General features: G+C 40.0%; 2 protein-coding genes across 7 annotated transcripts; both read left to right on the forward strand.

Annotated features, from left to right (window-relative positions):
* The first annotated feature begins 149 nt into the window (after window positions 1–149).
* On the forward strand, window positions 150–11676 carry LOC103977225 (probable isoprenylcysteine alpha-carbonyl methylesterase ICMEL1). Of its 6 annotated transcripts, none has more exons than XR_010494997.1 (13): window positions 154–515; window positions 2332–2408; window positions 2595–2664; window positions 2775–2855; window positions 2975–3049; window positions 4031–4132; window positions 5489–5629; window positions 7774–7839; window positions 7966–8109; window positions 8760–8864; window positions 9633–9816; window positions 10454–10569; window positions 11167–11676. XR_010494997.1 is itself a non-coding variant. In XM_009392677.3 (12 exons), the coding sequence occupies exons 1-11, from the start codon at window positions 160–162 to the stop codon at window positions 9792–9794; spliced, it is 1365 nt and encodes a 454-aa protein (XP_009390952.2). In that variant the 5' UTR covers window positions 150–159; the 3' UTR covers window positions 9795–9816; window positions 11167–11676. The 6 variants fall into 6 exon arrangements, 2 of the variants coding, with proteins under 2 accessions (XP_009390952.2, XP_064998896.1); XR_010494998.1 differs by having other exon boundaries at window positions 10502–10569; XR_010494999.1 differs by having other exon boundaries at window positions 156–515; window positions 8774–8864.
* A 289-nt stretch (window positions 11677–11965) lies between these two features.
* Window positions 11966–13726, forward strand: LOC103977224 (protein MIZU-KUSSEI 1-like). The gene has a single exon (XM_009392676.3). The coding sequence runs from the start codon at window positions 12674–12676 to the stop codon at window positions 13523–13525; it is 852 nt and encodes a 283-aa protein (XP_009390951.2). The 5' UTR covers window positions 11966–12673; the 3' UTR covers window positions 13526–13726.
* Window positions 13727–16189: the final 2463 nt, after the last annotated feature.

Here is a 16189-nt window from a genome sequence, read left to right on the forward strand (position 1 = left end):
GAACCGTCCTCCACGAAACGAACGGTCGAAGCAAGTCGATGACGGTAGTAGCGCACAACCGGTGTGTGGACAACGAGCCACGTGTCGCACTGGCAAGACGACTCAGAAGCATCGCAGTATTCCGTTCCGTCCTCCCACCGCCCAATTTATTTGGCACGAATGCCACCCGTGGCCCTTCTCCCCTCCCTGTCTTCGGAGCCGGCGATGTCGCTGGAGCTCCATCCCCACGCGCCATCGCCGCAGTACGATGAGGAGGAGAAAGCCTCCCCCTCCTCCTCCTCCTCCTCGGCGTCGTCGCCCGCGGCGGAGGACGCGAGACCCTTTCTCCGCCGCTCGGCGTCGGCTGCTGGAGGCGGCGGGAGAAGCCGGAGGCGGAGGACCGTCAGCGAACCCTCGCTCCGATCCCTCTCCTCCCACACCTCGCGGGGCCGCTCCTTCGGTAGAGACGTCGGCCACGCTGCCGCCGAGACGTTTCTTCTTACCCGCCTTGCCATCACCCTCCTCCGCTATCTCGGGTTTCCTCCTCCACCTCCTTATCGCTTTATTTGTTCCTCGCTTCATTTTGGCTTAGAAAGGTTTAGCTTTTCTCGAATTTTTTCTGGTTTCTGAAACTATTTCCATGGAAAGTTTCTAAAGCAGTTGTAGTTTTTCTTGAATTATAGTGTTTGCAGAATTTTCTTGAGTTCTTTGGCTTCTTGATACCGTTTCCATTTAAATGTTTCATTTTTCATGTTGGAGCTGATGTTCCTCTTGTCTCCACCTCTTTTAATTTCTTGAAGCATATTGTGCACCAGTTCTTGTACATTATCCAATATGAAAGATTCTTTTTCTACAATTATCGGATGTTATGTTGTCTTGTGGATAATCGATTTGTTTTAACTTGTAAGGTAAAATTTGCATGCCTTCTCATTTCATGAATGTTTCTGTGGACCAAACCCTCTGTTCGGAGAGGTACTTCTCGTGATGCGATTCAACTGTATGTTTTTGCCTGATAAGTTTCAAGAATTTTTAAGCTTTCCGAAGCAATTTTTTCATTTAAAATATTATACTTAGTATTCTCTTTGCGCCACTTACCATGATTATAATATCCCGATAGGGTGGTCTGAGAAGTAGAACCTAAACCTCCCCATCTAAAGCTAAACATTAGACCGTCCAACAATTGCATTGTCGTTTAGTTGGGAAAATAAATAGCGTTATGATCCAATCAAAGAACCGCATGGAAACTTAATATACCCCTAAAATATCATTTCAAGAATTTCTTTGTAAAGGAATCTAAAGCATTTCAGAGACCTTTATGTGAATAATAGTCAATAACCAACAAAATCTTTCCAGGTGGCTAACTTAAGTCTTCAGAGTCGTGTTTTGGTCAAAATGTATTTGGCTTCTGATTGATAATCTTAAAACGTGAGATTCATATCATGCACAAAGTAGAAAAATTAAAAGAAGCATCCGGGTACCATGAAAATCAATCTTAGCCAAGACATCAAAATGGAGGATAATCCTAAACCCGATGAAGAAGTAGCTATTCGTCTTGATCACAGTGAATCTTTAATTACCTGCATCGACATTTTCTTTCATATTGTTGGTTAAGGAACCTATGTCAGTAGGAAAAAAAAGGCATTTTAAGGTTGGGGTGCTGCTATTTTTCTCACTAACTGAACTTTGAAGTTTTAAGTACTAAAACTTTTCTATAACTCAACTCTTCCCTGGACACCAAAGAATCATCAAACTTAGCATTTGGGGACGTATATTGCAGATGCTGAATGGCAATCTAATTTCTGTTAGTTGTTTCTTTGAAAGACTTGGAGGATACCTAATGTAACTAGAGATGTCCAAAGGCACATAACCTATTTCTAGTATGGAAACTTCAAATACCACTATTGTTAATAAAGTCCAGTTTAGCGCTGGGTAGTTTGAATTTGAGATTATGTGTCTAACACTTTTGAACTGAGAAATATGGAAATGGACTGTGTCAGCCTCCAGTATATCTTCTTGGACTTATTTGGTTAGTCTTCAAACATAATTCTTCCATTAATTCTTTTGGGCAGAAATGCTATATCTGTGTTCATTTTGATCTGCCCTTGATGAAAATTAGCTTCTCATCAAATTTATTAATCTTGCTCAAAATTTTCTGATGAAACATTTCTTTCGAGGCATGGAGCATTTCTTGATGTCTAAAATGTTGGCACACTGTTTCTTGTATATGATAAATTTCAACTATTGTAATGTACTTTATACTTCTTGACACGATTTATTATAATTGCAATGGAGTGGAAAAGCATCCCTTTTTTAGTGTTACCCCAATGTATTGACTACTTCGTCTCTTCTCAGGGTGGGCTATAGGTGGATCACAAAGTTTCTTGCCCTTATTTGTTATGCAACTTTGCTTATGCCAGGATTTCTCCAGGGTAAGTTCTGTACTAATGGCTGATTTCTAAAAATATTCTGAAGCACAAAGACTTGGCAACCAATTATATTGTTCTAGCTACTTTGTGTTTCTAGATGATAATAACTCCAGCTTCATCAAAAAGTTCAAACGGATGTAACATATAATATCACTTACTCTAACCAAAACTACGTGTTTCTTGTTATAGTTGGATATTATTATTTCTTCTCAAGTCAGGTACGTAGAAGCATTATATATGGAGATCGGCCAAGAAATCGGTATGTCATCACTGGGAACTTGATTAAAATTTATCTCAGACTCATCTTTCTTGAGTTGTTGATACATATGCTGATTCCCTTTTGGAATTGATTATAATATACTGTTGCAGATTAGATCTCTATTTACCGACAAAAGTTGATGGTTTGAAACCAGTTGTTGCATTTGTTACTGGAGGAGCGTGGATTATCGGGTGAGTGCTAATATATGTGGTAAACAGGAAAACTTGGTAACTTGGGTCTTGTTTCTGACAGGTTGTTGTTCTGAAAATTACTTAAATCTCAGTCCCTTGCTTCTTGAAATTTTGTGCAGTTATAAAGCTTGGGGTGCACTTTTAGGAAGGCGGTTGGCAGAAAGAGGCATCATAGTGGCATGCATAGATTATAGGTATGTCGTTCAGACTCTGCCATACTGAAGAACAAAAATTGCCCTTATCTACATACTATTGTTGGGCATGTGTAATTACATAAAATTGCTGCATAGGGGTGTTGTTGGCCAAGCTTGATCATGCCTATACGTGTTCAACCTTGCCATGAATTTGTTTCACGCCTAAATAAATGGTCAAGCTTGGCTTGTTACATAATTGGTTGAGCTTTAGTGGAGGCTAACTCTGAATCTAGTTGAGCTCAATCATGTATCGAGTGATCTCCTAAGCTAAATTGAGCTCCTTTCATGTTTTTCAAAAGAACTTGAATTTGTCAAGTTTTTATCGTGGCAGTACATTTAGGATCTTTCTGAAATTAATTTCTCACCTAGTTTGCTATTAAAACTCAGCTTATTCAAGCTTGCAACCAAGCCGAGCTCAAGTTGTTTAAGGGGCTTTGTTCAATAACTAAATGCACTGCCATGAAAAAAATTGACAAAATATCATTTATTCCCTTATGATTACAAAAAGTAGGGGTGTCCTTATCACTGAGAAGGTTACCCAGCATACATGGCTCTTGTCAATGTAGGTCTAGGGCACCTTACAATTGCAGCAGAGAGTGCTTTTCTGTAACTTGAACCCTGATACTAGAAAAAAAGAAGAAGAAAAGATCGAGCATGTGATCAGCGTTTAATTCAACTTTAGTGAAGTAATAAAGCTGCAAAAAAAAAAATTGATTGGATACAATGAGAGGGGAGAAGGAATGTGATATATGATTTGGTTTCTTAAGAGAGTAGTTTTTTTTTTCGGCCAGGATTCTCTCCCAATCCTAAGCAACCTCCTATATTCTTCTGCCTTAGCTCATGATTACATATTGATTCTTTTTCTGGGACCTTGTGGGCATTGTTTACAGTGACCTTACCATTTTATAGTAAGGATACGCTGTAGTGCTCATTCGTGGTCTTGTACCGTACCTACATATCTAGTATGACATCTTTGTACAGAAATTTCCCTCAAGGAACCATCAGCGATATGGTGGAGGATGCATCTCAAGGCATCTCATTCGTGTGCAATAACATTGGAAGTTATGGAGGCGATCCAAACAGGTAAAAGGATCTGTTTCTCACAGCAACAGTAGGCATCAAACATCTGATCTTGTGTATGTTAAATTTTGGGAGGATATTATTCAAAGGTTTTCCACCATGAAGTCCCAATTTCATGAAGGGCCCTTGACATTCTAGAATTGTGAAGCATGAAATATATGGATCACCATAAGACGTTATGGAATGAATGCCAAATTTGTGCTAGTACCATGTTACATCTTATATTTTGTTGACTGAAGATTGTCTTGCTTTGGTGCATGGCATGCAAAGAAGGATACAAGGCATAATATAACTTTTTTGGTATGAAGATGTGCTCATGGTTTTTCCCGATTCTTTTGCTAAATGGATTCACTGATATGTCATAAAAGAATTTGTTAAATGAACCTCATCATTAGGCTTTAGAATGGCATACTTGTAAGTTTTTCTTTTTCAGTTCAGGGTTCCATTTATATGTTGTACTAAATTTAGATTAAGCAAGACTTGCTGGACTTGGTAAATGTATTACTTTCTTTTTTTAGCTGTTGATTAAAAATTTCAATGTCATGTTAATCTTTGTGAAAGGAATTTGTCCTGGGTGTGTCAGAAGGGAAATTTTAGGGGCTTTATTGGGACAAATATATCTAAGAGGTTTTATTTACCTTGTAAGATATATGCTTATGGTGTCCTCAGATCAATATAACATAATTGGAATATAGGGTGCAATATAAGAAATAATCAGATGGGTTTAGCAAAGAAGGAGATAGTCAAAGTTGACAACTAATTTCTTTTTGGTATGGTTTTCTGCAAATGCCCCTTTATACATTTGAGTATCTCATTCATATTTATTGAAAAGGAGGCAATGCCTCATATATTTGCAAGGTATGAATACAAGTACCTAGTAAAGCAGGTAAGAAAGTAAAAGAGAACGAAAGAAACACTCAATAAAGGATTACATGTCAATTTTTATCAAAAACAGAAAATTGCCATACCTATCTAGTGATACTACTATAATTTCAAGCCATACTATTTGGAACATCTGTAATTTTATTCCCAACAAACCATCCAGATCAACACTCTGATTTTTTATGCTACAGTTAGAAAGATGTTCAGGAAGTAAACATTTATGAAACCAGCGTAAGATGCCAAAGTTGTCCATCTATGTAGTAAATGCACAAGTTCAGAAAAGTTGCTTGCTATTTTCATCTTCACTTCTGCACATAATCTTGAGATGCTGATATCCTTTCTTAACCAAGTTGGCTGTAAGTTTCCTTTGAATTTTCTAAGCATTAATTTGTAAATATTCTGTTTTTGTACCAAATTTTTCATGGTCCCTGAGAAAGAATTTTCTATTAACTTGTCATTCCATTTTTTTCTGCAAAGGATCTATTTGATTGGACAATCTGCGGGTGCACATATTGCTGCTTGCACTATTCTTGATCAGGCAATTAAAGAATGTGGAGAAAGAGAGTGCACATCATGGAGTGTCTCACAAATAAAAGCATACTTTGGTATATCTGGGGGGTAAATCTCTTCATTGTTTGTATCTGTATGTTTTTATTTACCTCAATAATGTTCTATTTGTACTAGGGCTTGCGGCCTCAGCTATCAGTATCTTTTTCTGGTTTCTTGTAGAAGTGATGGCTTCAAACTTGCATATTTTAGGTTATCTATGATATGTGTGTGGTGCTGTATGAGGTTTCAGAATGATAATGCACTCACATTCATGGGCTTATATCACTTATCTGCAACTAGGAATGCTTGAATTGTAACTGCAGGCATTTTACAAAGTACATATGTATAGTGGCTTTCATTTCTACTCTAGCTTGTTCTTTCACCGGCAACTATCAGTTATTCTCCATTTCGCCTCGTATTCAAGTTGCCCATGAGTTTAAATGCTAGATTTTCAAACAGAGTGCAAAGTGCAAGCTTTAGATGCAACCAAGCGAACTGTAGATTGAATCAGAAACACAACCAATTAAACCTTTAAATTCTTAAGCTGCTTCTATTGACTTCCGATTCCATGGAGTATATCCAAGTTGCCCATGAGTTTACATTCTTAGGCCTGACCAAGTCACACCTCAATGTCTTTTAATTGGTCTCTTTTCTTTATTACTCTCAATTTCTCAAATCTTTTTCTTTTGAGATTTTAAAATCATGCTTCAAAGCAAGGATCGTCGTTTTGGGTACTAGATCCATTTCGGTAATCTGTCAAACTAGTACATACTGGTCAGTACTGGTGTACCGGTGATGGTGAACCGGTATGCACTGGTGTTTCGAAGAGGAAGAAAACGAGAGAGAAAAGAAAGGGGCGGTGGAGGAATAGCGGAAGAAGGAGAAAGGAGGAGGAAGGAAGAAGGAACAAGAGGAAACAGTGGAGGAGGAAGAAGAAGAAATGGTGGAGGAGGAAGAAGGAAGAAAAGGAGAAGAGGTGGGAGCGTACTTAGGAAGAAGGAGCTCGACAGCAACAGTGTTGGCAGCGTCATCACGAAACAATGGCAATGGGAAAGCAGCAACAATGACAGCAGCATTGAATGTGAGAAGAGCACGTTCATGAGCCGTAATTTTTATTTTAGGATTTTTTTTTTAATGCCAAGTTGGCTGGGTCCCACCGCTGTTCTCTATTTTTTATTATTTTTACCAGATTGGGTTGCTTGGAACAGGGGTGGTCTGCGTACTGTCCCACGCTCGGACCGGTATGTACCATCCGTTTCGTACCATTTTGGGCGGTACAATAATCCTTGCTTCAAGGTACGTAGTGGATATTGAACTTGTAACAAAAAAAGCAACCCCGACTAGATTAAGCTAAATATAGCTAATTCAGTTTATGTGCATTAGAATTCTTCTCCTAACAGGCATTCTTCTTTTCCTTCTAGGATGCCGCTCATGAACTACATTACTTTTCCTAATTATTCCCTCACCCTTTATAACTATTCGCAGTCCAATAGTTTTAGCTTTTAATTGTTGTTGCGCCTCTTATAAAAAAGTAAGAATAACTCAAGGCAGCAGCTCATATTAATAGAAAATATTTTAAAATTTTAAAACTGTTTTAACCAGTTTTTCAATATATGTCAATTTCAACTCGTGTATAGAATTTTTCTTTTCTTTCTTCGTTGAGAAAGACATCTTTTCAAGTGACATGGTGTCAACAAGGAATAAAAAATTATACTGTTCAGCATGTGTATCATGGGCCAATTTATTTTACTGTTTCTCCAGAACATTTAAAGCGACAATGAGCTCTTCTCATCGAAGTTTAGGATTTTTATGAACCATGTTAGTGAAGTGTTGGACTTTTTTATATAGATTTTAGAAATATTACTATTTTATTGCTGAATGATAAGACATTTATGTAACAACTATGAGGTTTTCTGTTTGAGAATCTGACGGATGAACAAATAGAAATATTAAAGTGGTCAATTTGCTAATAAACAATTTGCATCTCTTAATGTTACATCCATCATGCTTTTTTCTTAAAAGTATTGGACTTTCTACATATGTTCACTACTTGGAACTCAACAGGACCCATCCTGGAATGCAGGCTACACAGTGAAAGCATGCCTTGAGTGCTTTTCACAATTGGTTAATTTGCATGAGTCTCTATATATTGTCTAGAGAAACACAAAGGCATATTTATCTTAAAGATTTATTTCAAAAACTTTCATTGGCAGGTATAACATGCTTGAGTTGGTCGATCATTTCCATAGTCGTGGCCTGTACCGGTCTATTTTTCTAAGGTATTAATTAATTGTATTCTGTTGTATATCGATATTATCTTGTATTATTCTTTTGATGTCTTTTTGTTTCTCAAAACATTCTTTGCATTACCAGTAATCAGAATGTTCTTATATTATCTGTTCCAGCATAATGGAAGGGGAGCAAAACTTGTGGCGTTTTTCTCCTGAAGTTCTGGTCCAGGATTCTAGTATTAAACATGCCATATCTTTGCTGCCTCATGTCATCCTGTTTCATGGAACAAGTGATCAATCTATACCATCAACTGCCAGGTTGGTTTACAGGAATTGCTAGGATAATGAAATCTATATGCCCTGGCTGATGCTTCTTAGACCCTTGGCTTGAGTAGATGCTTACAAAATTTAGAAGCAGACAAAATGTGACCATAATTATAACCATGCAACAGATCTCATTCTAAATTTAGTTTTACTTTTAACAAACTGTAATTTCTTCCCTTAATCCATTTAGTTTGTGCTTGTTTTCAGAAGGAAACGTATACTTCTTGGTTAATAATATACTGACCTAGATGCAAAATGCTCCTTGTATGAAGAAATCAGTGATAAATTACTCGTGCCTTATTATTGTAATTGAGATGGCATATTACTTTTGCTCTTAACCAGGAACTAGTTGTCTTAGTTTTCTCTTTTTAGCTTTCCATAATTTTACACACTTAATGTTGTGGTGCTTTATTGGCAAACAAGTTGAGGCCTGAACATGAGGTCTTTGGAGATGATGATTGATCTACTAGAATTATATTACTGTTGACCTTGATTTTTGTCAGATGTCACCTTATTTTACTGTGAGCTTTCATGTCTTCTGAAAGAGTTTTCTTCTCCTGTATGTCTTTTATGCAACAATATGCTGTCACTCTGCAGACTATGGTTTTCCTAACCTAATATCCATCATTACTGAATATGAATAGACTGTTATTTGCAGCAAAAAGTTTGTTGATACCCTTCACAGTGTTGGTGCTAAGGTTGACATCGTTTTATTTGAAGGAAAAACTCACACAGATCTGTTTCTTCAGGTAATAACAGATGGCTATTTCAATGATTCTGATATGGTGGAGTTGCACACTAATACTCGTACATCTATTGAAGCTTAATCTTCTTTGAATGATTCTTCATTCAACAGTTTGTCTCATGTTAAAGTGTAGGTTTGCCGACTAAATGAAGCTACCATAAAGCATGGATTTCAACACAGTATACAGATACAAAATCATATGGATATGCTGACATGGAAAACTTTGAAAAATAAGTATGAGAAAACATGAATATGGAAATAAAATGTAATTATGCATATGTTATTTTTATACACCAAACCTTAACATTATTCTACAATGTTAAGGAATATGTAAACTTTAAGCAAGAATGTCATAAATTGCTACAGATTATGGTTACGAGTCATAATATTTACTTACTAGATGTGAGCATCTGTACTTGTTCACTTGGAAGTTATTATTAACAAAATAATATTCTTAAAAAAGATGAAAGCTGTTGATTTCACAGTAAGATAACAAAGACTGTTAAAAAAAAAAATGAGCATCTTTGAACCATTAAAAAAAAAATCAAGAACAAAGAAAAAGGAGTCACAACATGGAGAGAAGCATACATTCTTCATAGTGATGACTGAAGACTGTTATAGCAGATGAAAAAATGGTGCAATTAATTGTGATTCATCTGAAAAAATGCCCTTTCAGTTATATACAGCCAAGAAGCATTAGTTGTTTTCTTTTCTGTGGTTACTAATTAGGGATACTTTATTTAACATTTTCCTTAATTAACTGGCATTTTAGGATCCTCTTAGAGGGGGAAAGGATGAACTGCTGGAACATATTGCTGCAGTCATTTATGGTGGTGTTGCAGCTGCACATGCCCATATATCTGCAGCACCCTTGCCACGTCGTCTTGTTCCTGAATTCATGTTGCAGCTGGCTCGCAAAATAAGTCCCTTCTAGAAATTCATGTTTCAATTACAAGGTAATTATTCAACAATTTGTTGCTACCAATCCTTGCAATATTATTTTTGTGTTGATGTCACAAAACAAGGAATGGCTTAGCATAATTCATCATATAGTTATTTTATTGGAGCACTGTTCATGGAATAAAAAATGGAGAATAAATAAATGGCAAATGTATCAGCATCTTCTGTAGTAAAATTGAATTGACAAAACCTAGAACTTTAGAGGGTCATATTTACCCATGCACTAATATGTGTCTTGTTTGCGAACTATGAAAATTGCTTGCATACTTTGGTAATTTTTATGTTCTCAAGTTGATCCTGCCATTGATAACCCCTATAGACTTTCAAAGTTGTGCTCATATTGGTGTAACTTCCCCTGTGTTTCCATTTGTCATCAGTGTAGTTTCTAAATACCCCAAATTGTTTATAGATTTCAAAGCATTTACTTGAGTATATAATCTTAATGATCGAAAACATTGGAAATTCGTGGGTAGTGACAAATAGTGTTTGATTATAATATACTAAAGAAAATGATTCTACTTGTGATGCTTTCGTTGTTCCAGTTATGAAGTGGAAAATATATGTCTCTGTGATTACTTTATACAAAAAGTTGCCGTCTTAGGTGTGTCTGTTTTCTTATGAAATTTTGTGCAGAAGCTTTTGTTTTTCCCATTGCAAATAAGGGTCCTTTGCTTATGCAAGGAAAGCTTCAGCTTTGGTTTTCTTCATTTAGGAGGGAGCATACTTGCCCACAGAGCAAGTTAACGAAAGTATGCTATTTAACCAGTCTCATTTTCTATATTAGAAGATGATTTTCTATATGCAACATTACTCTTGCTTTCATTATAATGAGAAGGTAGATATTAGGACATCAGTTTCAATCAAAACTAAACTTGCTTTCATTTCCTGTTGTCCTTTACCGGCAGTCAAGCTAAAAGAGGAAACAATTTTTTTTTTTTCTTGTGGAAGCGTGGTCGATTTGTTTTGTTAGCCCTGTAATATATATTTTCCGCACTAAACAATAGATATTTGCGGTTGGTAGGTTATCGGCTTGGCATGATGTTTGCAGACAGATCAAACTCTGTTCATGCGCACCATGAGTGGAGTCTTTTTTTTTTTTTTTTTTTACTGAGCCAAACACTAACATAGTCTAGTTTGATTATGTTCGATTAGAAAATATCTCGATTACAGGACAAATAATATAAATCATGTAATACATGTTCTACATTGCAGATCTTAGATCTAATTCTACCAAATATAATGTATATTCGTTGCAACTGTATATTTGAAACCATTGTCACTGTTCATCTCTGGCTCATATAAAGGCCATGTGTGAGATGCTAACCCTGGATTTCTTTTGTTTGCAGTTGGAGAGGCCACATATCTGGTGGTTGGCGTGGCACGTGATCCCACCTATGCTTTTGTCTCGATGTTGGCTGGCGCTGTGCTTTGGCTCTTTGCACCTCCATGATCTAACTCTTATGATGCACTTCTTCGTCTCAATGTTTCTTGCTTCTCCACACTGATCTACTCACATCAACGTGGGGAGCGTCTGCAAGAAATTGAGGCAGTATGACTACAACCATCAATGAAACCGATCTCCATTTAACTTGAAACAACTGATGGCTACACCATCGCTTCTGTTTCCGGCATTTCATGTGTACAAGTACATGTAGTTGTTCAGTATGGTGAAAGAGTCTCATCTGTTTCCAGCATTTGATGTGTAGGTGGAAAACCAGAAGTAGGTCAAGAAGGTCACCATGCTGAAAGTGATACGAGAAACAGGGTACAAATATGATTCAAATCCTGGTCAGATTCGAAGGCAAATCCACACTATTTTACGGAAGGATATAAATTCTCAAACATGTTTGAGTTCATAGAGCACAGTATTTTATTTTACCTCCTCCTCCTCCTGCTGCTGCTGCTGCTGCTCTGGGCTAAAGAGTACATGATTTATCTGATATTTGAGTTGCTTGTTCATTGTGTTATATATATATATATATATATATAGTGATTCAATCAACATGTCGACAGGTCAACCAACCTCGGTGGATATAGCAAACGCTACGTCGCAGACTTCATCTGCGGAGAATGAATGGATTCATTCGGTGGGTTGCAAATGCTAAAATGAGTATTTGCGGGAGCAGTAGCACTGCTGCTCATCCAACCCTGGAAGGGCCAACCAACCGTATGATGTCGCTGTGCCCACATCAACTCCATTTCACAGCATTTAAAGCATTCCAGCCGATGGGGACCTACATGTCTGTACCGACGGCCGAGTCTCTCCATAACGCTGCTGCCGTTGGCTCCATCGGTGGGCTCACCAGCAGTACCAGGTTGAGCTCCATGGTCGGTTGGTGTGGCTCATTCATAAGCCTCTCTCACTCTCTCTCTCTCTCTCTCTCTCTCTCTCTCTGTAAGTCTTCATCACTCTCTCTCTCTCTCTCTCTCTCTCTCTCTCTCTCTCTCTCTCTCTGTAAGTCTTCATCACTCTCTCTCTCTCTCTCAGACACGCTCACACACACACACACACACACACAGTAAATCGGGAGCGGACGAGGGATGGGTGCCCGCCGAGATGATGATATCTCTTCATGGCTTTCAGTCTTCCGACCCTCCTCATATGCACTTGCAGTTGTGTGGGGGCGGCCACCAGCCTTACTTTTGTCAGGATTCTGGGGACGATCCCCAGCCTGCCTTGGAGGAGGACGGCATGCTCTCACCGATGCATGGATATGGGACACGGATGAGCCCACCCAGTCGTGGAGAGAGTGAGAGAGAGCGCGAAAAGAGGAGTGACAACACGCCATAAAGCAACCCTACTCCTTCCTAGCTTTCACCACTCCCCTCTTTCTTACTCCTCCCAAGTCCTTGATGAGGACCATCGACATGGGAAGAAGCACTCCTCGTGACTCCCCGTCCTCCCCTTTCTCTTCCTCCTCCACCAGAAGACACTTCCAGTGGAGGATAAACAAGTGTCCCAAGGAAGGAGCAGCTGAGAGGAAGGAGCGAGATGACCAGCCGGATGAAGAGAAAGCCGCTCCCTCTTTCTTGGCCTCCTCCTCATCCTGTCCTTGCCGAGAAGAGACGGCCGCCGCTGCTGTGCCCAAGAAGAAGAGGACTGCTTCGGTCGCAGACGCTGCGGTCTCCAGGCTTCGGTCGCTTCTCGCGGCCGCGCCTTTCCTCCGCCGGAACCGGATGGCGGGCCTCGGCGCCCACGTCACGGGGACGCTCTACGGGCACCGACGCGGCCACGTCCACCTCGCCTTCCAGGCGGACGGCAAGTCGTGCCCGGTGGTGCTGGTCGAGCTGGCCACGGCCACGAGCGCGCTCGTGCGCGAGATGGCCTCCGGCCTGGTGAGGATCTCGCTCGAGTGCGAGCGCAAGTCAGGCGGCGGCGGTGAGAAGGCGGAGACGACGACGACAACGGCGACGAGGCTGGTGGAGGAGCCGCTCTGGCGGGCGTACGTCAACGGCAAGAAGTGCGGGTTCGCGGTGCAGCGCGACTGCGGGCTGGCGGACTGGAAGGTACTGAGGGCCGTCGAGCCGGTGTCCATGGGGGCCGGTGTGATCCCAGGCGACGGCGGCAGCACCGACAGGGATGTGATGTACATGCGAGCAAGGTTTGAGAGGGTGGTCGGCTCCAAAGACTCGGAGGCCTTCTACATGATGAACCCCGACAACAACGGCGGCCCTGAGCTCAGTGTCTATCTTCTCAGAGTCTAACAACATCAGACTCTGCTGCTTTGTTTGTGATAATAGCCAAACTCCTTAACATTAAAGTGTAATCTACAGGTTGTGCTTAGGGTGGGATGAGTCGCCTTTCTACTTCTTCTCTGGGTATTGTAATCCGTCCTCTGTTACTGCTCACTGTGAACATAAATCTGCACTGGCTTTTTCCAAGGAAAGCTTCGGCACGGTCTTTTACTTCGCAGCTTGTTTACAGATCATGGCAAGCGTATCACTCGACTGTCAAGTAGAAGAAGAGGAGCTTCCTATGTTGTTTCGCTTCGGAAGATGATTCCAGTAGATTTCACAGGGTCTTGTCTCTGCCAAACAGCCAGAGGAATACAGAAACCTCCATTGCAGACGCTCCTCAATCATTGCTGCTGATGCTGCTGATGCTGCTGCTGCCAATTTGAAATGTTAAAGAGGTTTAATGGCAGAAGAGCTCCCACTTTGCTAAGGCCAAACAAAGTCCATTAAGGATTTCTGCAAGCATCATCATGATTGCAACCTGCTTTTCTAAAGCTGTAGCAGCAGCAGCAGCAGCATAAAGTGTGACTTGTGTGGTGCTTTCTTCTTCTTCTCCTCCTTGGATGCAACAAATCTTTGTTGTTGGTCAAAGTTTTCACATTTGATTCCCTGTAAGCTGCTCTTCAGTACCATCCAACCCTCATTATTTAGGGTACTATGATGTCAGAACAAGAAGCATCTTATTATTGTATGAAGCCTCATCGGATCCATTTTAGCGCACGGCTTTTGCCACACATCGTGCAGTGTGATGGACGCAACTCAACTTGTTCTTCTAGCTTTGCTTGGATTTTAGCTTTCTCCATGAATAAATACAATGGAGTAAAAGATCTATTGAATTAGGACAATATAGTTATTAACTTTACATCTCCTTTTATTTGAAAGAGTAAAAGATAATAGACTACAAAATATCCCTTCTTTTAGTGCTTTGTATCTTCCCCTATATTACAGTTGCTGCTATATGAACAGCTTTGATTGGGTTTGGGGATGATGAAGCCACACACTTTCAGTGTCTGTGTAATAACCAGTAAAGATGGTAAATTTCTTGCATGATTATAGTCTAACAAGGACATGATGTATATCTATATCTATATATATATATATATATAGAGAGAGAGAGAGAGAGAGAGAGAGAGAGAGAGAGAGAGAGAGAGATCCACATGAGACAATTCTGGGGACCATCTTTGCACAGATTAATGTCATGTTATTGTCAGGCAGGCACCTCCACATCATGTATCATCCTCAAGAAGATATCTTCTAATAAATATTTCAAAATAATATTAAAAAAATTATGTTGTTCTTGTCAATCACCAATAGCAGATAGCAAGAGAACAATCTTAAAAATTAATAATAATAAAATCAATTAAAAAAATAGTCGAGACAAGATTTAGCTGGTCTGACTGACACTCCTTATCTATGAGCTTCCTCTGCTTTCTCCTACTCTAATGGGGTGGTTCATCAAACATACTCCACAGCTGCAGCCATTCCATTAGGATCATCCTCCCTCGGTACCAAGTTGCCAGCCTTGAAGGGAGGGACAGAGAGTGACCAGTGTTGGGTACATCAGAGACCAACAAATCCCAGAGATTCCACCTCGGTTCTCGTGCTCCGTGGATCATCACCGTGCAACCCAACCCTGTTGTAGAGCTCTCCACGGGAACACGCTCTTCAGCTGCTGCCTCGAGAATTCTTCGTCTTGGTGGAGGATTCAAACAAAGCTCAGGCTTCCGCTTTGCGACTACATTAGTCTGTCGTTCGGAGCCTCTGCAATCATTGCCATGAATTCTGTGGCATGCAAAACTCATATGTGCTCGAATCCCGTTAAAGCGGCTCCTCTAAAATTTCCAGAGAGCAGTAAAGTGGGTGACGACCATGGAATTGGAGTTGCACTGTGCAATGCAATGCAATGCAGCACTTCAAATTTCAAGTCGCCTTTGTATCAATCATCATGCGTTACACAGCCTTCTGTGTGGGGGGGGAGAAATTAGCATCTCTGCTTTATGCCTTTTTCTTTTTTATTTCTCTTTTCCCTTCCTTTTACCCTTTTTTTTTTCTTTGGATATATTAATTCTTTGTGAGTACAAATCGAGCAGTTATGGTCGGCTCACAGTCCAAAGACTAACTTTGGGCTCCATTAATGGACGCCATGGGCCTGGCCTTATAGTTATAAGCAAGACCCATAACCCGTTGGTATGAACACCGATTGTGTGCTTACCGTGCACAAGTCCAGCGACAAAGAGGGCCAAAAAAAAAAATTTTGGCGTCAAATCCTTGATGTTCCGCTTCCTTACTATCACTGACGGTGACCGGAATCTTGAACTTACGACCTTGTCCTCCACGACTATTACCCTACAGGCAAGAACCATAAACTGTTGGTATGAACACCGCCTGTGTGCTTACCGTGCATAAGTCCAGCGACAAAGAGGGCCAAAAACAATTTTTTTGGCGTCAAATCCTTGATGTTCCGCTTTCTTACTTTCACCGGAGGTGACCGGAATCTTGAACTTACGACCTTGTCCTCCACGACTATTACCTTACAAGCAAGACCAGCGACAAAGAGGGCCAAAAACAATTTTTTTGGCGTCAAATCCTTGATGTTCCGCTTTATTACTATCACCGATGGTGATCGGAAACTTG

This window comes from Musa acuminata, chromosome BXJ3-3, assembly GCF_036884655.1.
Source record: "Musa acuminata AAA Group cultivar baxijiao chromosome BXJ3-3, Cavendish_Baxijiao_AAA, whole genome shotgun sequence".
NCBI classification, from domain to species: domain Eukaryota; kingdom Viridiplantae; phylum Streptophyta; class Magnoliopsida; order Zingiberales; family Musaceae; genus Musa; species Musa acuminata.

What these genes read in the sequence shown, in the direction of transcription:
- LOC103977225 (XM_065142824.1), top strand. Translation starts at nt 160, where the DNA reads ATGCCACCCGTGGCCCTTCTCCCCTCCCTGTCTTCGGAGCCGGCGATG. An exon ending in GGAGATCGGCCAAGAAATCG is followed by an intron (nt 2,665 to 2,774) that starts GTATGTCATCAC and finishes ATACTGTTGCAG; the next exon opens with ATTAGATCTCTATTTACCGA. An exon ending in TACTTTGGTATATCTGGGGG is followed by an intron (nt 5,630 to 7,773) that starts GTAAATCTCTTC and finishes TTTCATTGGCAG; the next exon opens with GTATAACATGCTTGAGTTGG.
- LOC103977224 (XM_009392676.3), top strand. Translation starts at nt 12,674, where the DNA reads ATGAGGACCATCGACATGGGAAGAAGCACTCCTCGTGACTCCCCGTCC.